Source organism: Lynx rufus, unplaced genomic scaffold (assembly GCF_022079265.1).
Source record: "Lynx rufus isolate CCGP_SWC_20201006 ecotype Redwood Valley unplaced genomic scaffold, mLynRuf1.p SCAF_9, whole genome shotgun sequence".
Taxonomy (NCBI): domain Eukaryota; kingdom Metazoa; phylum Chordata; class Mammalia; order Carnivora; family Felidae; genus Lynx; species Lynx rufus.
This window is the reverse complement of record NW_025814897.1, coordinates 110,711,440-110,729,810: the sequence shown is the minus strand read 5'-3', so window position 1 is coordinate 110,729,810 and position 18,371 is coordinate 110,711,440. Positions and strand designations below refer to the sequence as shown.

Sequence of the window (18,371 nt, the reverse complement as noted above, 5' to 3'; positions counted from 1 at the left end):
CTGTCTCTCAAAAATAAACACTAAAAAATAAATTTTTAACGTGAAAGAACATTACAAAAAATACATAAACTTTTAAACAATTATTTAAAACATCCCTTGTTCAGCTACTTAATTCTACCCCTCATCACCCCTGGCAACCAGTCATTTGTTTACCTTATGTAGACGTTTCCTTTTTTCCAGAACGCCCTACAGTTGGAATCATACAGTACATGGTTTTTTCAGACTGGCTTCTTTCACTTAGCAATATGCCGCTCCGTGTCTTTTCATGGCGAGATAGATGATTTCCTTTTATTGCTGAATAATAGTTCATTATATGGATACATCACAGTTAATTTGCTCACTCGCCAATTGAATGCCACTTCCTCTGGGAAGACTTCTGTGATGTCACCACGCAGGCTCCTTCCTCCAAATTCCAATGCATCCTGTACCAGACCTCCCATTGTCTTACTGTACTGTGTGCCTTCGCTTCCCTGTCCGTCTCTCCTTGAGACTAAGAGCTCCTTGAGGGCAGAAGCCATGGCCAGTTCATTTCCATATCACCAGTGTCCAGCACAAGGCCTGGGATGAAGGATGGAGTCAGAAAAATGTCTGTTGAATGAATGAATGAATGAATGAATGAACGAATGTCCTGCAGATGAGGAAAATCTACCGACCCGGGACATGAGGGGTACGCGAGGCCAGAAAAGTTTTGAGGAAGAGTAGCGTGGGAGAAAAGGTTAGTGTTTGGAGGAGAGTCTAAGATATAGGGTTATGAGGAATGAGATTTCAGGGGAGGGGTCTGGGTAGAGAAATGGATGGAAAAGAGAATGAATATTCATTTGTCCACACGACAGCCCTATAAGATAGTTATTATTAGCGTCCGCCTCTTAAAAGACAGGGAAACCCAAGCATGCCGAGGTGAGTAACTTGCCCAGGAGGAAATCGCCTGTGGGGGCAGTGTGAGATTCGAACCATCAGCTTATTTAACTCCAGTCGATGCTCCCATCACCAGTTTGGGACAGGGCCCGACCTGCAGTGAGTAGTCAACGGAGGTGAGCTGTTCCTGCTATTGTCAGTATGAGGCACCGGCTTGGGGTCTGGGGGGGGCCAGGTTGAGGGGTCTCTGAGGTTGCCCTCGGACCTGAGACCCAGCCTGGACCTGAGCACTAGGCAAATGAGCAGCACAGGCGCGGTGGTAGCGTTGGAGAGGGACCCGTTGCCATAGGAACAGAGGCTTTAGGAGGAGGGCGCATGCGCGGACCGGGGAAAGGGTGTTGAACCGGTGAAAGGTGACGTAAAAGCGCACGGGGTGAGACGCAGGGCTCCGAACGTCAAAGCCCTGCGTCCTCCGGCACCCAGAGCGGTAGAAAGGCGCGTTCGGTGGTGGCGGCGGCAGCAATAACAGCCCCAGCCGGACCGAGACCAGGCGAAGCGCAGCCGACGTGCAAAACAGCGCGAGTGAAGCGTTAGGGCGGCGCCCGCACACCGGGAGACCCCTCCGCGTGAACCGCGGCGGACCGGACCGGGGTCCCGGCTTCCGAGGCCCCGCCTCTCGGGCCTTGGGACTAATCGGATTGAGAGCGCGCCGGCCTGGACCGCGAACTCGCCAATTGCGTAGGGCGTCAGCCACCGCCCAATCCGGAGCAGACAGGTGCGAGCCCCGAAAGGCGGAGGCCAATCAGCAGCGGTTGCGGCCTGTTGGGGCCGGTCTCGGCCAATGAGGAGGCTCGAGTGACATCTTCGCGCACCAATAGGGAGTGAGAGAGCGTTCGTGCCCGCCTACCCTTCCGGCCTGAGCTCTATTTACCAGGGGCGTGCGGCCGGTTTACCAATCAGAGCGCGGCTGAGCGGCCAAGCAGCCAACCCCGGAGGAGCGGCCGGCCGGCGTCCGCCGCACCCAAGAGTTGGGGATGTCCTACAAACCCATCGCCCCCGCCCCCAGCAGTACCCCCGGCTCCAGCACCCCTGGGCCCGGCACCCCGGTCCCTACAGGTGAGGATCCAGCTCTACCCCTGCTCACCTGCCCGGGTGGTGGAGAAGACGGCCTGAGTTCTGCAACACTGGGCCTGCCGCCTACCCTCGCTGAGCCTCAGTTTGCTGGCCTGTGAAGTGGGCGTGGTCACGTAAGGGCTAGTTGGTGGAGTGCAGGGGGAGGGGTTTGTCCCTGAAGTTGAGCTCCTGAAGTGAAGCATCCGTTTGGAGGGAATCGGGCGAATCCGGTCGGGGGCTTGGAACGCTGGGAGGAGGCGTCCTGGCCCCGCGCTGACCTCTTACTCGCGCATGTTGCAGCCGGAAGTGTCCCATCGCCATCGGGCTCGGTGCCGGGAGCCGCTGCCCCTTTCAGACCCCTGTTTAACGACTTCGGACCGCCCTCCATGGGTTATGTGCAGGTGAGTGGGGCTGAGGGACTGCCTCTGGATGGGGACTGGAGGTCCCCTCGGGGCCTGAGTTCATCGCCCTGTCCTCTTTGGACACAGGCAATGAAGCCACCGGGCGCCCAGGGCTCCCAGAGCACCTACACGGACCTGCTGTCGGTCATAGAGGAGATGGGCAAAGAGATCCGGCCAACCTATGCTGGCAGCAAGAGCGCCATGGAGCGTCTGAAGAGAGGTAAGTGAGGCCTTCACCCGCCCTGGTCAAGAGACTAACACCGGACAGTCCTTCATGAGGAAGGGAGGGACATCTGAAGGCCACCTGAGCCAAGCCTAGACAAGGGCCAGGATCACCATCCAGAGAGGTGTTTTGAATTAAATTGAAATGGAGTCCGTTTTCGGGGAAGGACCAGAGCATTTGTATTTCAACAAGGCAGATTTGAGGGTTAGCCACGTCTCTAATCGTATCAGTCCCCTCGTTAGATTATAGTCCTTGTCCTTTTTACTGAAAGGAAAGGGGGTAGAGAGGGAGGGGTCTTCCTCGGGGGGGGGGCGGTGGTGGGACCGTGAAGAGTCGCTCTACGTCACTTGCGCATCCCCACCTCAGGCATCATCCATGCCCGGGCCCTAGTCAGAGAGTGCCTGGCAGAGACAGAGCGGAACGCCCGCACGTAACAGGACGCAACTCCGCCTCCGAATCTGGACCTTTCCCGGCCACTGCAGAGCACCTGCTTCTCCCTGGCCTTCACCCCGAGTTGCACTTCCCAGCCTGGGCTTCCTGTCCTGTGTCCCGTGGTGGGTGCCCTCCAGGAACCAGGGGGCGGCTCTCACTCCAGTCGACAGCACTAACTGGGACTCTTTCAAGAGTTAGCAGCGAGGTCACTGTGAGTCCCACCCATGACCTGCCAACAGTGTTGATCCAACCGGAGCGTTCTCCTTTCTGTGGCCCCCACCACTCAGCACTTACCCAGGACGTTTCACCACTTTTCCCAGACTCCTCCCCTAGCAGGGCCTCCGAAGGCCTGTCACCTCCCTGCCTCGTCTCCTGGGCCATAGCGACTCTTTTTTCAGTGTCTTTTGCTAAATATGCCCTTTTTGTATAAATAAAAGATAATTTGGAGTTGTTCTCTCATCTCTTAGTCTTTCTGAGTCTGGTACTTCTGCTAAGCCAGGCAGAAATTGGGAAAGAGGAGACTTACAGAGGGGAAAGGGTCGGTGCAGTGGTGGGAGAGAGAGGGCAGCCGAGCCCGGCCTGGCCTTGCCCTTGCTGTCGGTTGATTTGGGTTGGGACCTTGCCCTTCTGCCCTCAACCTTCCCAGTTGTAGAAAGGGTTGAACTTTAGTACCTGGGAGCCCTGCCCTCCTACACATGGTGCCACCAGGGGGCAGCGCAGGGCCTTGGCAGCCTCCGCAGCTGGAGGGCACTGTCGGCAGCCTGGGCCTAGAGGCTTCTTTCTCTGGATTGGCAGTGATGTCTGGCAGGGTGGAAATGTCAGTTCATGTGAGCCAGGCGGTCGCATGCCCTCATGCCCTAACATCTTAAACTCCGAGTCAGCCATGAGAGGCTCTGAACACATCCTGACTCCTCAGGGGAGAGGGGACACTGCTGCTTCCCTCTCCCCCCCCCCCCCCCCAGCACCTGGGAAGCAGAGCCAAGGGGAGAGGACTGCCTTCCGAAATGGGTGAGACCCAGCTCGGTGCTGCCATCCACTGTCCCAGCACCTTCTAGCCTGCTGGGTGTGGCCCCGTGAGCCCAGCCCTCAGGTGTCTCAGCCTTTGCCCAGGGTCTGGTTGGCCAGACTTGTGGACCCGGAAGGTATCAGTGGGGAAAGCCATGGGGCCCCATTCAGGCGCTAGACCACGGCTTCGGAGTGACTGCAGTCCTATGCCTGAGTGTATAGCTGAATGACCCTAGAGGCCCGGGGCGCTGGAACGCCACCCCCTAGGGACAGGCAAGTCTTAGACCAGCCTCTCCTCAGACTTTGGAGGCTGCGCGGCATCTCCCCTGCCCTGGGTCCCGGGCTCGAGGGCTGGGAAGAATGGGGATGGGTCCAGCCATATTTCCAAGGCACACAGGAGGGCTGGGCCAGGGTGGAGATAGGAAGTGTTTAGGGGATCCCAGAGAACACGGAGTAAAAGCGCCAGCATTTGGAGAACTGCCTCTTCCCCTGCCGCCTTGGGGGAAGGAAGCAGGGGCCGCCCTCCTCCACCGCGGGCGGGGCCGCCGGGACCCCGCTGAAGTGGGGAGGGACAGCAGGGCCCAGGAAAGGGGCGGGGCGGCCGCCGTGACGCGGCGGGCGGCGGGGAGGGACAGCAGGGGCGCCGGCGGGCGGACCCGGAGGAAGGTCGGGGCCATGGGCCCGCGCTGCGCCTTCAGAGGGTCCGGCCACCGCTGGAACCCGAGGCTGGGGCTGGGGGTGCTCCGGGCTCCGACCCGCGGCCCGTCCGCCCCCGCCCGCACCGGGTGAGGGGCGCCCGCCCTAGACCAGAGGTGAGCCGGGACGTCGGCGGGCGGGCGGGCGGGCGGGCCAAGAGCGCGGCGGGGGACGGGGACGCCGGGGAGCAGAGGGAAGTGGGGACAATGGGGCCTCTCGCCCGCTCGCTGGGTGCGAGGTGGGGAGGTGGGAGGGGTGCCTGCAGCGGAACCGGGGCGCGGGCGGGCGGAGCGGGTCTCCCAGGGTCGGGGCCCGTGGGATACCCAGCGGAGCGACTCTTGCCTCAGCTCGAAGAGGGCTCAGCCCCGGGAAGGATGATGGGGTGGCTGCACAGACGTGTGCCGGGGGTCCAGGAAGGATGCTGAGGCGGGGAAGTCGAGGACTGGGCTGCCGGGCAGAGTGGGGAAGGCAGATCTGGGGGCCGGAGGGGTTAGTTGTCTGGTCCTGGAAGGTAGGTTTGGGGGGGTGGGGCGCGGGGCGGGGGGGGGGGGGGGTGGGAGGACACTGACAGACGTTACGAGGAGGGGCGCACGGGGCTGCTCTGCGGAGACACCCCGGGGGACAAGGTTCTAAGTGGATGTCTGGGAGTGGGGGGCAAGCGACCCCACCGACTAGAGGAAAGGGATGCAGGGGGCGGGCCCCGAGGGGCCGGTTGTGGAAGGCGGGCCGGGGAGGAGGGCACCGGGGCTCCCGGGGGTGGGCCCCCGAGGGATGCGGTGTCAGGGGGCTTAGGACACCGGCGCGGCCGGCCCGCTAGCCCGGCGGCCCGCGCCCGCCGCTCCGGGGGGCCCGCGTCAGCGCGCGGTTGCCGTGGCGACGGGCGGGCGGTGGGGGGGGGGGACGGGGGCCGCGCGGAAAAGAGGTCAGCGCTCAGCCTCGCTGCGGCTGGCGGCGGCGCCGGGCTCGCCTCTGCCTCCCCCGTGGCGGGCCCAGGCATGGGGTCCCGCGGCCCGAGCCCTCCGGCCCGCGCGCAGGGCTCGGGGCCGCGCGCCGCCGCCCCGCACTGACTGCCGCGCCGTGCCCTGCGCCAGGCGGAGCGGAGGCCGCGCGCGGCCGGCCGAGCGCCTTCACGATGCTCATCAAGGAGTACCACATTCTGCTTCCCATGAGCCTGGATGAGTACCAGGTGGCCCAGCTCTACATGATCCAGGTGAGGGCGGGAGGCAGCGGGAGCCTGGGGGGGGGGGGCACACTTCGTGATGGGGTAGCGGCAGGAGCGCGCAGGCCGCACCTGGGACGAGGGGCCGGGCCGCCTCAACCCCCCCGCCCCTCCTCAGCCCGGCTCTGGGGCCTGGAAGGACTCAGAGCCTAGGGGAGGACAGAAAAGTCCCCCTTCCAGTGCGGGGAGGGGGGCGGCGGTGGGAAAAGGGACAGAAGGGCCTGGTGGTGCCTCCCCATCCCCCAAGTGCCCGGCCCCGGCTGGCTGGTTGCCGCTCAGCCCACTTCTGATCTCCTTTAATCCTCCTTAGAATCGTAACCCCTTGCGGGAGGGAAAGGAGCGCCTGAGGAGGCAAGAGTGAGAGGCAGGGAGCGAGGAGGGGTGCTGGGTGGTAGAGAAGACTGGAAGCGGGTCCCCAGGGGGTCCTGACAACCCCAGGGGGTCAGGGAAACGGGGTGAAGACCAGACCCCAAAACTGTGACAGAGAGGGGCAGGCAGGGATCCAAGAGGTAGGGGTCTGGACTTGGGCTGTGAGAAGCATGGGGCCGGGCAGGGGGAGAAGAGGGTGGGTGCAAGGCCTCAGGGAGGCCCCAGAAATGAGGGTCAGGGCCTGAGGAGACAAGAGGGCCAGGATCCGGCCTCAGGGGGTTGAGTGGGCCAGGTTCAGGCTCCAGAGCTATAAAAGGGCCGTATCTGAGTGCTCTCAAGCTATAAGGGGTGTGGCAGGGGCCCATATTGGGGTCTCGGGGAGGGAGGGGACTGGGGTCAGGTTCTCGGAGGATCTCCCTGATTCTTCCAGCCCACCCTCCCTGGCCTCCTTGCTGCCCCCGGAGCACATGCCACACACTCCCACCCCAGGAGCCTGCACTGGCATCCCCCCTGCCTTGAGTAGCTCCCCCCGCCCCACATCTGCACTCCACCATCTACCCTCCCCCACTTAAGTCATGTTCAGATTGTGGTCATGTTATCTTCTCAGGCTTTCCCTGATCATCCTGCCCTAATTGCCAATATGCCATAATCTCAACCCAATATCCCTTACCTTAGTCTACATTTCTTCTTCCCATAACACTTCCCACTTCTTTTTTTTTTTTTAATGTTTTTGTTTATTTTTGAGAGAGAGAGAGAGAGAGAGAGAGCGCGCGCGCGCAAGTGGGGGAGGGGCAGAGAGAGAGGGAGACACAGAATCCCAAGCAGGCTCCAGGCTCCGAGCTGTCAGCACAGAGCCCGACGCGGGGCTCAAACTCACAAACCGCAAGATCATGACCTGAGCCCTATTCAGACGCCCAACCGACTGAGCCGCCCAGGCGCCCCAACACTTCCCACTTGTAATATACCCTGTCACTTGGCTTCTGTTATGTCCCCCCCACCCCTCCACTAGAACTTAAGTCCCGCAGGGCAGGCAGGGATCCTTGTTTTATTCATCAACAGGTCCCAATTAATATAATCCCAATATGCCTGGAACAGAGCAGACAATAAGTACACAAGTGAGTGCTGGGCTGCGAGCCCTGTGGAGGACGACAGCAGCTGTGGGCCTGATCCCAGGGAGCTGCAGGGGGCCAGGGTCAAGTTGCAGGGAGGTGGGAAGGCTGGGACTAGGACTCCAGCACTGTGCAGGGGGCCAGGCTCAGCTGGGGACCCCAGGAGCTCAGCTGAGGCTGAGCTGCCCATTCTGTTCTGCCCCGGGTGCAGAAAAAGAGTCGGGAGGAGTCGAGCGGTGAGGGCAGTGGTGTGGAGATCCTGGCCAACCGGCCCTACACGGACGGGCCCGGCGGCAGTGGGCAATACACTCACAAGGTGTACCACGTGGGCTCCCACATCCCAGGCTGGTTCCGGGCGCTGCTGCCCAAGGCCGCCCTGCAGGTGGAAGAGGAATCCTGGAATGCGTATCCCTACACCCGAACTCGGTGAGTGGGTGGGGCAGGCCTGGGGCTACAAGGAGAACAGCCCCCGGTGGGCACAGTGGTGACCCCACCCCTGCCCTCCACCCAGGTACACCTGCCCCTTTGTGGAGAAATTCTCCATTGAAATAGAGACTTACTACCTGCCTGACGGGGGGCAGCAGCCAAATGTCTTCAACCTGAGTGGAGCAGAGAGGAGACAGCGCATCCTGGGTGAGGCCTGGGGCCAGTGAGGGGACCCTAGAGCCCCTCTCAGGCCACCTGCCCCACCTCAGTGGGCAGCCTCTGACAAGTCCCAGACTCTGTCCTGGCCTCGGCTTCCTGGCTGCAGGGAGGAGGTGGCAGGGACGCAGGGGGTCCGTGTGGCTCAGTGCCGCTGGAACCCCCTCAGATACCATCGACATCGTGCGGGACGCCGTGGCCCCAGGAGAATACAAAGCAGAAGAGGACCCCCGGCTGTACCGCTCGGCCAAGACTGGCCGGGGACCGTTGGCCGATGACTGGGCTCACACAGCGGCCCAGACCGGGCCCCTCATGTGTGCCTATAAGCTGTGCAAGGTCGAGTTCCGCTACTGGGGCATGCAGGCCAAGATCGAGCAGTTCATCCACGATGTCGGTGAGCACCCAGCCACAGGAGGCTCCCTTTACCCAGCATGCACCAGGCCCCGTGTTTGAGCCAGGGACGCTCCCCGTCTACTGGGGACACAGAAGCATAAAGCCATCGTTTCCACTTGATATGGTGGCACTGAGGCAGAGGGGAACAGCACAGCCTGGCTGGGGGCCAGGGGAGCCTAGCCTTGAGGTGGAGGTAAGAGGCTGGGGGCCTGAGCTCTGAGGTCCACGCAGGCTCTGACGTTCAGAGATGCTGCTTCTCATTCATGAGGCTTCCCGGATTCCCCCAGCGTTCTGCGGGCCCGGGGAGACTTAGAAACTCTCGGAAGGGTCAGCAGCCCCAACCAGCAACACACGAAGAAGTACAGGCTGTGACTCTGACTCATCCTCTCGGGGTCCCTCCCGCTCCCAGCTCCCCTTCTCACCCTCCTAAAGCTAACCCCACAGCCCCTGCAGCTCAGCCCTGCCCCATCCCCCAGGTCTAAGGGTGGGCCGCCTGCAGGTACAAGAACCCCGGATGGGGGCCTCTGGGGGCCTGGGCTCCACGGGACCTCTATTGAGCTACTTCGCGTCTCTGCATCTTTGTTTTCCCTTCTGTGAATGAGCAGGAGGCCGGGCCAGGTATCAGGAGCTAACATCCACTGAGCATTCACAACATGCAAGTTCCTTTGCCGATCGCTTCTCATGCAAGATTTCCTCTAACGCCCTGACACCCCTCCAGAGTGGGAGCTACGATTCCCATTTTACAAATGAGGGAACGGAGCTCAGAGAATAATCCAGGCTCCTTGTCTTGCGTTTGTAAAAATACCAAAAAGCACAAATAAGAAAACGAAATCACCCACAGATACCCGCTAGTAAGATTCCGATATATATTTCCTTCCAGGAGTTTATAATTATAATCCAACCCTTATTAATTTCTTTCCTAGATATTGAAGCTTCTAACTTTATTCCTCTGCCTAAGATGAAAACATCCCAGAATGGGTATCATCTTTCACTACAAACTTCATTAAGTGCCAACGCTTCCATTAACTATTCACACCTTCATTAACTATCAACAATTTCATTAACTGTTAATGCCTTAATTGTTGACTTCTCGGAAGAAGTCAGCAGGAAGCCAGCTGAAAGACAGCGAGAAGTGGCCTTGGTCCCAGCTGCCCAGAGTCTTGGGGTTGGGTTTGTGCTCCGAGTTGGGGTGTCCAGAGGCACGAAAGAGGCAGGGACAGAGGGAGGGAGCCGGGGCAGGAAGGCAAATGCCCCAGTTTCTAGTCCCATCTCCTGGGTGGCACCAGCCTCGCCCTACTCCGTGGCTCTGGGTGGGTGGTGTGCCCAGGGGAGCCATCACCCACTGTAGAGGGCTGGGAATGTTGCTGCCCGGGGCGGGGGGGTGGGGGGGGCGGGCAGTGGCAGGGAAACTCGGGCTCGGGGCGCGGGGGGCCATGTTCTGACGCCCGGGCACCTCCAGGTCTGCGTCGAGTGATGCTACGGGCCCACCGCCAGGCCTGGTGCTGGCAGGATGAATGGACAGAGCTGAGCATGGCTGACATCCGGGCGTTGGAGGAAGAGACTGCCCGCATGCTGGCACAGCGCATGGCCAAGTGCAACACGGGCGGTGAGGGGCCCGAAGCCCAGGCCCCTGGGAAGCCTAGTGCTGAGGCCCGGGCTGCGGCCAGCCGTGCCGGCACCCCCGACCGGCCCGAGGCACCCTCCGGCCCCGATGCCTCGCCCGATGCCAGTTTTGGCAAGCAGTGGTCCTCATCTTCCCGCTCGTCCTACTCATCCCAGCATGGAGGTGAGGCTGGGGCACGGGGAAGCCAGGGAGCCGCCCTCGGGCCGGACCCCAGGCTGAGACTGAGGTGGCCCTGCAGGGGGCGTGTCTCCCCAGAGCCTGTCCGAATGGCGCATGCAGAACATCGCCCGAGACTCTGAGAACAGCTCCGAGGAGGAGTTCTTTGATGCCCACGGTCAGCACCAGAGCCCTGCTGGGGGCAGGGGTGTCCCTGAGCGGCTCCTACTGCCCCATGACACGGCCCCCTGTCCTTTTAGAAGGCTTCTCGGACAGTGACGAGGTCTTCCCCAAGGAGATGACCAAGTGGAACTCCAGTGACTTCATTGATGCCTTTGCCTCCCCCGTGGAGGCTGAGGGGCCCCCAGGTAAAGACTACCGGCCACCAGCGCCCCGCATGCAGGGGGCGCTCGGCACCGCCCAGCCCTCAGCTTAACGGGGCCCTAAGTTGAGCGCCAATCCAGAGAGAGTGTGCGTTGAACACGCAGGTGAACGATGGGCGGGTGAGCGAGGATAGATGGGGGCTTAGAATGGACTCCAAGTTCAGACATAGCACAAAACGTGGAGGAATTAACGTGGAGGCCAGGAAGGCGACACGGGCGAGGTAAGACGTGAGCCGGACTTTGAGGGATTGCACCAGCTCCGTCCCACAGAACTTGCAGCCGTGACGGACATCCACCAGCCACGTGTGGTCTTCCGGCACTTGAACTGTGGCTCGTGAGCCTGAGGAGCTGCAATTTGTGTTGTACTTTAATTCCTTCCCATTTAAACAGGCCCCTGTGGCCAGTGGCCACCGTATTGGACAGGGCAGGATTAGAAGTTTTCCAGGCAAACGGGCATTGTGGGGAGGAGGCGTCCCTCCCAGCAACGGGACAAACACGTGCAAAGGCCCGGCCGCGTGAGATGCCCCGTGAGAGTCTGGTGAGAGAGGTCAGAGGAAGAGGCAGACAGCGAAGTGAGGGTACCCGAAGTGCCGGATGAGGGGACCCCCGCAGGCCCCTCAGTCTCCTTCACTGGCTACCCCCCGTCCTATAGACTCTGGAACCGAGGCCACCAAAGACATCGGGGATGGGGCCCGAGCGCCCAGGGACTCAGAGGTGAGTACGGCCGGCTTCCCCACGTCTGCAGTTCTGCCCCACACCAGGCAGGCTACTGCTCTGACACCCGGGCACCCCACTGTGCCCCACAGGGCCCAGACGGAGCCGGGGAGCTGGGCGCCGAGGCGTGCGCCGTGCACGCCCTCTTCCTCATCCTGCACAGCGGCAACATCCTGGACTCAGGCCCTGGAGACGCCAACTCCAAGCAGGCGGACGTGCAGACCCTGAGCCTGGCCTTTGAGGCCGTCACCCGAGTCCACTTCCCCGAGGCCCTGGGCCACGTGGCGCTGCGTCTGGTGCCCTGCCCGCCCATCTGCGCGGCCGCCTATGCCCTTGTCTCCAAGTACTGGTCAGGGGCGGAAGGGCGGGGGACACACAGGGTCTCCAAGGTGCAGATAGCCACCGGGGGCTCCCGGGACCAAAGAGGCCCACGGGGGAGGGGGCGGGGGAGGGGCGAGGCGGGGAGGCCAGCCACCCACCCGGCTGGACTTCAGTTTCTAGTCAGTGGCTCCATCACAAAGGCCCCCTGGGTGCCGATGCTCCCCACAGAGGCGCCGCAGAGCTGGGACTTGCCAACAGGCCGAGGGGACTCGGAGGGGGCGGTGGAGGGGCCGGAGGCCCTCCCACCCACCCACCCGCCGCCCCTCCTCCTCCAGCCTGAGCCCCTACAGCCACGACGGTGACAGCCTGTCCCGCTCCCAGGACCACATTCCACTGGCTGCCCTGCCACTGCTGGCCACCTCATCCTCCCGCTACCAGGGCGCTGTGGCCACCGTCATCGCCCGCACCAACCAGGCCTATGCTGCCTTCCTGCGCTCGTCCGAGGGTGCCGGCTTCTGTGGGCAGGTCAGGGGTCGCGGACGTTCCCGGGAAGCTTGCCGCTGGAGCCCTGCGACCGTCCTCCTGATGGCGCCGCTCTCCCCAATCAGGTGGTGCTGATTGGAGACGGCGTGGGCGGAATCCTGGGCTTTGACGCACTTTGCCACAGTGCCAGCGCGGGCACCGGGAGCCGGGGCAGCAGCCGCCGAGGGAGCATGGTCAGTGTGGCCGGACCCTGCCAACTCAGGAGGGGGCTGTTTCTCCAGCTCTAGGTCTCTAGGTCCCCCCCCACCACCACCACCGCCGCCTCCCCGCAGTAGGACTTCTCTTCGGGCAGCTTCCCTGCTGCTTCGCTCTGTCCCCTCTTGGGCTCTGCCCCAGTTCCTTCCTTGAGTCCCTGCCCAACCTCCAAGCCTCTCTCCTCTCTTCCAAATAAGTAGAAATCGAATCGTCTCCAACCCTAAGGATATTTTTGTCCCCCGTTCTGTCTAGAACAATGAGCTGCTCTCCCCGGAGGTCGGCCCAGTGCGGGACCCCCTGGCAGATGGGGTGGACGGGCTGGGACGGGCCAGCCCAGAACCCTCAGCCCTGCCTGCCCAGCGTACCCCCAGCGACATGGCCAGTCCTGAGCCCGAGGGTGCTCAGAACAGGTGACACTCCTGCCCCATCACCCGTGCCCTGGGCTTGTGCTGGGCCGTGGAGGCAGCAGCGCTGAGCACCCCTCCCCCCCCCCCCACAGCCTGCAGGCGGCCCCCTCCGCCACCTCCTCCGGGGAGCCCAGGCGGGCAAGCACAGCCTCCTGCCCCCCTGCTGCCACTTCTGAGGCTCCCGATGGCCCCACCAGCGCCGCCCGCCTTGACTTCAAGGTCTCCGGCTTCTTCCTCTTTGGCTCCCCGCTGGGCCTGGTGCTGGCTTTGCGCAAAACCGTGATGCCCGCCTTGGAGGGTGAGCCCTGAGGGTGGGGGTGGCAGCCACGCCTTTTCCTTCATCTGTCCCTCTGCCGTCCCCTTCGTCCCCCACGAGATGCTGGTGTTATTGCCATACCTCACTGAACAAATCAAACGGCCTGGCTAGAGAAGGGGAACCCGAGGCCCAGAAACTTGCCAAGGCCAAGTTTCCCAAAGCGCACCAGGAGGAACTCAGGCCCACACACGCTGCTCTGCGTGAGCCGGGGTCTGGCTGGCAGGAGGAAAGGCTTCATCCTGAACCCCGTCGGCAGATGAAGGGTCTGCTCTCTTCTTAGCTGAGTCACCTGTCTCACGTTAACAGGACCCTGGTGACCTCTTGGGGAGTACAGGTCGGGAAGGGCCGGTTCAGGGTCACCCCAGCAATGCCAGGTGCTGCTTCCCACACCCCCTACCTTCCAGCATGCCCAGCTGAATCTCCTCCTTCCTTTATCTTCTGGGTACCAGTGGCCCAGATGCGGCCCGCCTGTGAGCAGATCTATAACCTCTTCCACGCGGCCGACCCCTGCGCCTCCCGCCTCGAGCCCTTGCTGGCCCCCAAGTTCCAAGCTATCGCCCCACTAGCCGTGCCCCGCTACCAGAAGTTCCCCCTGGGAGACGGCTCATCCCTGCTGCTGGGTATGCGCCCAACCAAGATAAAGGGGAGAAGGAGGAGGGCACTAACAGGGAGGGATGGGGATGGGCGCCCCTCCCCCAGGAAGATGTGAGGTGGTTCCCATATCATTGGTAGCCTCTCGTGTCGCCACTTCCAGGACCAAGGAGCCCTACCCTGGCCCTTTGTGAGGTCTGGATTCCCCAAGACCCTCTGACATTCTCTGCCAAGGAGTGGGGGGCAGCGGTGATGTCTGGGTTAAAGAGAGGAGCCAGGGTGGCACCGGGGTGCCAGTGTCTGAGAATCGCCGCAATGTGGAGGGGCTGCTGTATGTGTGTGGAGGGGTGTATCCATATACACTCGTGTTCACGGATTGGTATGGGGCATGTACACGTGGGTGTGCCAGTGGGTACCCGTTTGGCCCCATGAGACAAATGGGACTGCACTGGGGTGGTGGTGACAGGCATTCTGGAAGGAACACAGTTGGCTGTCGGCCCCTTTTCACTTCCACCCAAATGTAGGGCACTTCAGCGTCAGCCAAGACCTGACCAGGGAGGGCTGGCAGGGAAGGTGGTGGATGTGTGAGGGCCAAGCTGTCCTGGAACCCTCAGATGGGAAGCCGGGAGGGCGGCCCGGCTCAGACCACGGCTCAGGCTGCCCCACCTTCCCCAGCTGACACTCTGCAGACCCACTCAGGCCTCTTTCTGGAAGAGCTGGAGATGTTGGTGCCCTCCACACCCACCTCTGCCAGCGGTGCCTTCTGGAAGGGCAGTGAGTTAGGCACTGATCCACCGGCCCAGCCAGCTGCCCCCAGCACCACCAGTGAAGTGGTTAAGAGTAAGTCAGCCAGCCCCCCAGACTGGGGAGGGGACCCTTATTCTACCTCCCAAAGCCCAGCTGAAACACCCTTGCCCCCCGCCCCCCCCAGCATTTGCTCTGGGACGAGGGGGCCCCGGTACCCAACCCTGGGCTTGGCATAGAGCAGGCTCGGCAGAAAAGAGGGAGGAAAGAGTACCCAGGGGCCAGACACGTGGGCACGAGGTGGGAGGCCACCCCTGACTCCCTGCCCAACGTGGCCGTGCAGTCCTGGAGCGCTGGTGGGGGACGAAGCGGATTGACTACTCGCTGTACTGCCCCGAGGCGCTCACCGCCTTCCCCACCGTCACGCTGCCCCACCTCTTCCACGCCAGCTACTGGGAGTCGGCTGATGTGGTGGCCTTCATCCTGCGCCAGGTGGGCTCGGGGATCGGGCATACAGGGTGGGAGATGAGCACTGGACAAGGGTGGGGAGCCGCCGGCCAGAGGAGGGGCAGACCCAGGTCCCCCGGTCACGTGGCCTCGCGTGCACAGGTGATCGAGAAGGAGCAGCCACAGCTGACGGAGTGCGAGGAGCCGTCCATCTACAGCCCGGCCTTCCCCAGAGAGAAGTGGCAGCGCAAACGCACGCAAGTCAAGATCCGGGTACGTGCCCGCCCCCTCGGGTCCTCGGGAGACTCTGGGGAGAGAGGCCCAGCCCTCTCTCCGCAGCATCCCCGCCCCTCTCCACCTTCCCGCGACCTCCCCGGGTGCCGTCCAGCCCGCTGTAGTCCTGGCCCCGCCCCCTCGAGTCTCGGTCCCGCCCCTGGGAACCAGGAACCTCCTCCCCTTCCGCCGCTGATTCGGGCCTCGGATCCCAGCTCTCCCCACCCAGCCTCATCCTCTGCATCCCGTCCCGTCACGGCTCCGCTCCCTGGGAGCCGAAGTCCGCACGCAGGCACTCGGGACCTCAGGTGGGGGTCGGGAAAGCGCCCACCACCCGGGCCTCGCGCCTCCTGCAGAGGCCCCGCCCCCACCTGGGCTAGGGTCCCCCTCAGCAGCCGCCCCTGCAGCCACGTCGTCTCCCGGCCGCGGTCTCACGCCGTCTCCTCTCGCCAGAATGTCACTTCCAACCACCGGGCAAGCGACACGGTGGTGTGCGAGGGCCGCCCCCAGGTGCTGAACGGGCGCTTCATGTACGGGCCCTTGGACGTAGTCACGCTCACCGGAGAGAAGGTCAGGACGCGGCGGTCTTGGCCCCGGGTAGACCCGCCCCCATCGAGCCGACCTCGCACCCGCAGGGAACTCTCGGTCCCGTCTACCCCCGACGACAGCCCGCCCAGACCCTCCTCCGCTCAGGCTCCGCCCCACGGGCCCCCTCGCCCGCTCTCCCCACCAGGTGGACGTCTACATCATGACGCAGCCGCTGTCAGGCAAGTGGATCCACTTCGGCACTGAGGTCACCAACAGCTCCGGCCGCCTCACCTTCTCGGTGCCCCTGGAGCGCGCGCTGGGCATCGGCGTCTACCCGGTGCGCATGGTGGTCAGGTGAGCGCCAGGCGGGCGGGGGCTTCGGCGGGGCGGGGGCTCCGCCGGCCTCGACCCACGCCGCTCACGCCGTCCGTGGGCCGCAGGGGCGACCACACGTACGCCGAGTGCTGCCTGACCGTGGTGGCCCGCGGCACGGAGGCCGTGGTCTTCAGCATCGACGGCTCCTTCACCGCCAGCGTCTCCATCATGGGCAGCGACCCCAAGGTGCGCGCCGGCGCAGTGGACGTGGTCAGGTAGGAGCGGCGCCACCCGGCTGGTCGCGGTGACCGACCCCACCCTCGGAGATGGAACCGAGCGCCGTCCCACCCCACAGGCACTGGCAGGACGCCGGCTACCTGATCGTGTACGTAACGGGCCGGCCCGATATGCAGAAGCACCGCGTGGTGGCCTGGCTGTCGCAGCACAACTTTCCTCACGGCGTCGTCTCCTTCTGCGATGGCCTCACCCACGACCCGCTGCGCCAGAAGGCGATGTTTCTGCAGAGCCTGGTGCAGGAGGTGCGCCTGGCCCCCGCCCCCGCCCCCGTCCCCGCCTGGGGCTGTAGGACTTGTGCAGGCCCATCTGGTCCCACCCCCACGGCCCGGGACCCTAACTGGCAAGAGGGGCCCCGAGGGCCCGGCCCCCTAGTGGTACGAGAGGCCCCTAGTCCTCTGGACTAACTCCGGCTAGTGTCGGGGCCTGGTGACCTAGGACCCCCGTGGCCCCGCCTCCATCCGGCTAGACCCTCCCGGAAGCAATCAGACCCTGGATGCCCAGCCGAGCGTCCCAGTCTCGCGGCCCTAGGGTGGCTGACTGGCTTCTCCTGCCACAGGTAGAACTGAACATCGTGGCCGGCTATGGGTCCCCCAAAGACGTGGCCGTATACGCGGCCCTGGGCCTGCCCCCGAGCCAGACCTACATCGTGGGCCGTGCAGTGCGGAAGCTGCAGGCTCAGTGCCAGGTGAGAGCCAAGTGCAGGCCGGGATTGGGGGCTGGCCCGGGAGCCGGAGCCTGGGTGTGAGGCCACGAAGACCACCTCTGTGAAGAAGCACCTGACGGGGGCGGCTCCAAAAAGGCCAGCTGGCCTCAGGGGACTGGGCTCCTCCTAGGACAGGAGTCATGAACAGCTCGAAGCTGCTGGGCAGGGATAGGTAACAGGCGGAAGCGTGCTCAAGACCTTGAACGTTCCTATCCACCCCCGCAAGGCCCTGGCCATGGACCTTGAGCTTCCTGAGCCTCAATTTCCTGTCTGTAGAACGGAAGTGATGAGATGGCACCAACCCCCACAGCTTTCACGAACACCACTTAATGCCTACGGGGGTGGGAACAGAGTAGGTGCTTACTGTCAGCCGCTGTTACTTCCCGCCAAGATCCCAGGAAACTGAAGCCCCGAGAGGGGCAGAGATAGGAGGAAAGCCAGGGTGCTCTGGCTCCCGGTCTGGGGTTCCTATCTGCTGAGAGAAGACACCGGGTCAGGCCGTGCCGGGTCCGTAATGCTGCCAGCACTGCCCACGAGCCTGGGGGACGGGGACAGGTGAGGCTGCGTGTGGGCCTGAGACCAGCAGTGCCCTCAGCCCTACCCGTCTCTGCCCACAGTTCCTGTCAGACGGCTACGTGGCCCACCTGGGCCAACTGGAGGCAGGCTCCCACCCTCACGCCCCCACGGGGCCCTCCAGAGCCGCCCTGGCCAAGAGCAGCTATGCTGGGGCCGCCCCCGTGGACTTCCTCCGCAAGCAGAGCCAGCTGCTTCGCTCCAGGGGGCCCAGTCAGGTGGAGCGGGAGAGCCCGGGGACACCGCCCACCACCCTGGCCCGAGGCAAGCCCCGAAGCATCAGCCTCAAGTTGGACAGCGAAGAGTGAGGCCCGGGCCGTGGTGGCCCGGAGTTATTTATTCATGCACTCGAGGGGCCCCGAATGGCACACGGCGGGGAGGTTGGGGGGCCAGGTTGGGGGCCCAGACCTCTGGCCCCCCAGCCCCACACCCTACATCTTTGTCTGCCCCTCGGTGTTACTTCCCTTTCACGGGGGAGGCACCCAGCCTCGGTGGGGGCCGGGGGGGGGGGGGGGAGGAGGATGCGGCCCAGAGCCTTTTCCAGTGTGTGTGAATCCATGAAAATAAACCACCTGCATCCCACCTGACCGCCCACCTGTCTGGTACCACAGGGCAACCGAGCCCAGTTTCCAGTTTGATGGGGACACTGAAGGGCAGAGGGGCCGGGATGTGACTAGGGTCACACAGGTTAGAGGCGAGGCCAGGATGGGGGACTGGGCCTTGGAGGTCTCACGGAGGGCTGTGTCCTCCCTACCTGAGGCCTCCTCCTGAACAGTCCTCCCAC

At 63.3% G+C, this 18,371-nt stretch overlaps 2 protein-coding genes across 4 annotated transcripts; both read left to right on the top strand.

The window, feature by feature from the left end:
- The first annotated feature begins 1,341 nt into the window (after window positions 1–1,341).
- On the top strand, window positions 1,342–3,483 carry CDK2AP2 (cyclin dependent kinase 2 associated protein 2). 2 transcript variants are annotated; one of them, XM_047070643.1, is made up of 4 exons: window positions 1,342–1,971; window positions 2,269–2,369; window positions 2,457–2,589; window positions 2,959–3,483. In XM_047070643.1, exons 1-4 carry the CDS (start codon window positions 1,890–1,892, stop codon window positions 3,024–3,026), a joined length of 384 nt encoding a protein of 127 aa, XP_046926599.1. In that variant the 5' UTR covers window positions 1,342–1,889; the 3' UTR covers window positions 3,027–3,483. The 2 variants fall into 2 exon arrangements, with proteins under 2 accessions (XP_046926599.1, XP_046926600.1); XM_047070644.1 differs by lacking the exon at window positions 1,342–1,971 and adding an exon at window positions 2,010–2,102.
- A 1,176-nt stretch (window positions 3,484–4,659) lies between these two features.
- On the top strand, window positions 4,660–18,174 carry PITPNM1 (phosphatidylinositol transfer protein membrane associated 1). 2 transcript variants are annotated; one of them, XM_047070225.1, is made up of 24 exons: window positions 4,660–4,841; window positions 5,817–5,935; window positions 7,634–7,848; window positions 7,934–8,055; window positions 8,234–8,458; window positions 9,917–10,243; window positions 10,320–10,415; window positions 10,498–10,605; window positions 11,273–11,334; window positions 11,427–11,677; window positions 11,991–12,180; window positions 12,264–12,371; window positions 12,646–12,803; window positions 12,893–13,098; window positions 13,566–13,736; window positions 14,383–14,547; window positions 14,795–14,943; window positions 15,061–15,171; window positions 15,625–15,741; window positions 15,905–16,053; window positions 16,140–16,289; window positions 16,370–16,553; window positions 16,868–16,996; window positions 17,632–18,174. In XM_047070225.1, the coding sequence occupies exons 2-24, from the start codon at window positions 5,858–5,860 to the stop codon at window positions 17,893–17,895; spliced, it is 3,735 nt and encodes a 1,244-aa protein (XP_046926181.1). In that variant the 5' UTR covers window positions 4,660–4,841; window positions 5,817–5,857; the 3' UTR covers window positions 17,896–18,174. The 2 variants fall into 2 exon arrangements, with proteins under 2 accessions (XP_046926181.1, XP_046926182.1); XM_047070226.1 differs by lacking the exons at window positions 4,660–4,841; window positions 5,817–5,935; window positions 7,634–7,848; window positions 7,934–8,055; window positions 8,234–8,458 and adding an exon at window positions 8,517–8,650.
- Window positions 18,175–18,371: the final 197 nt, after the last annotated feature.

Bases quoted from the DNA above. Each gene is read 5' to 3' on its own strand.
- CDK2AP2 (XM_047070643.1), top strand. From the start codon at position 1,890: ATGTCCTACAAACCCATCGCCCCCGCCCCCAGCAGTACCCCCGGCTCC. The intron at 1,972-2,268 runs GTGAGGATCCAG...CGCATGTTGCAG, and splicing joins CGGCACCCCGGTCCCTACAG to CCGGAAGTGTCCCATCGCCA. The intron at 2,590-2,958 runs GTAAGTGAGGCC...TCCCCACCTCAG, and splicing joins CATGGAGCGTCTGAAGAGAG to GCATCATCCATGCCCGGGCC.
- PITPNM1 (XM_047070225.1), top strand. From the start codon at position 5,858: ATGCTCATCAAGGAGTACCACATTCTGCTTCCCATGAGCCTGGATGAG. The intron at 13,737-14,382 runs GTATGCGCCCAA...CACCTTCCCCAG, and splicing joins CGGCTCATCCCTGCTGCTGG to CTGACACTCTGCAGACCCAC. The intron at 15,742-15,904 runs GTCAGGACGCGG...TCTCCCCACCAG, and splicing joins TCACGCTCACCGGAGAGAAG to GTGGACGTCTACATCATGAC.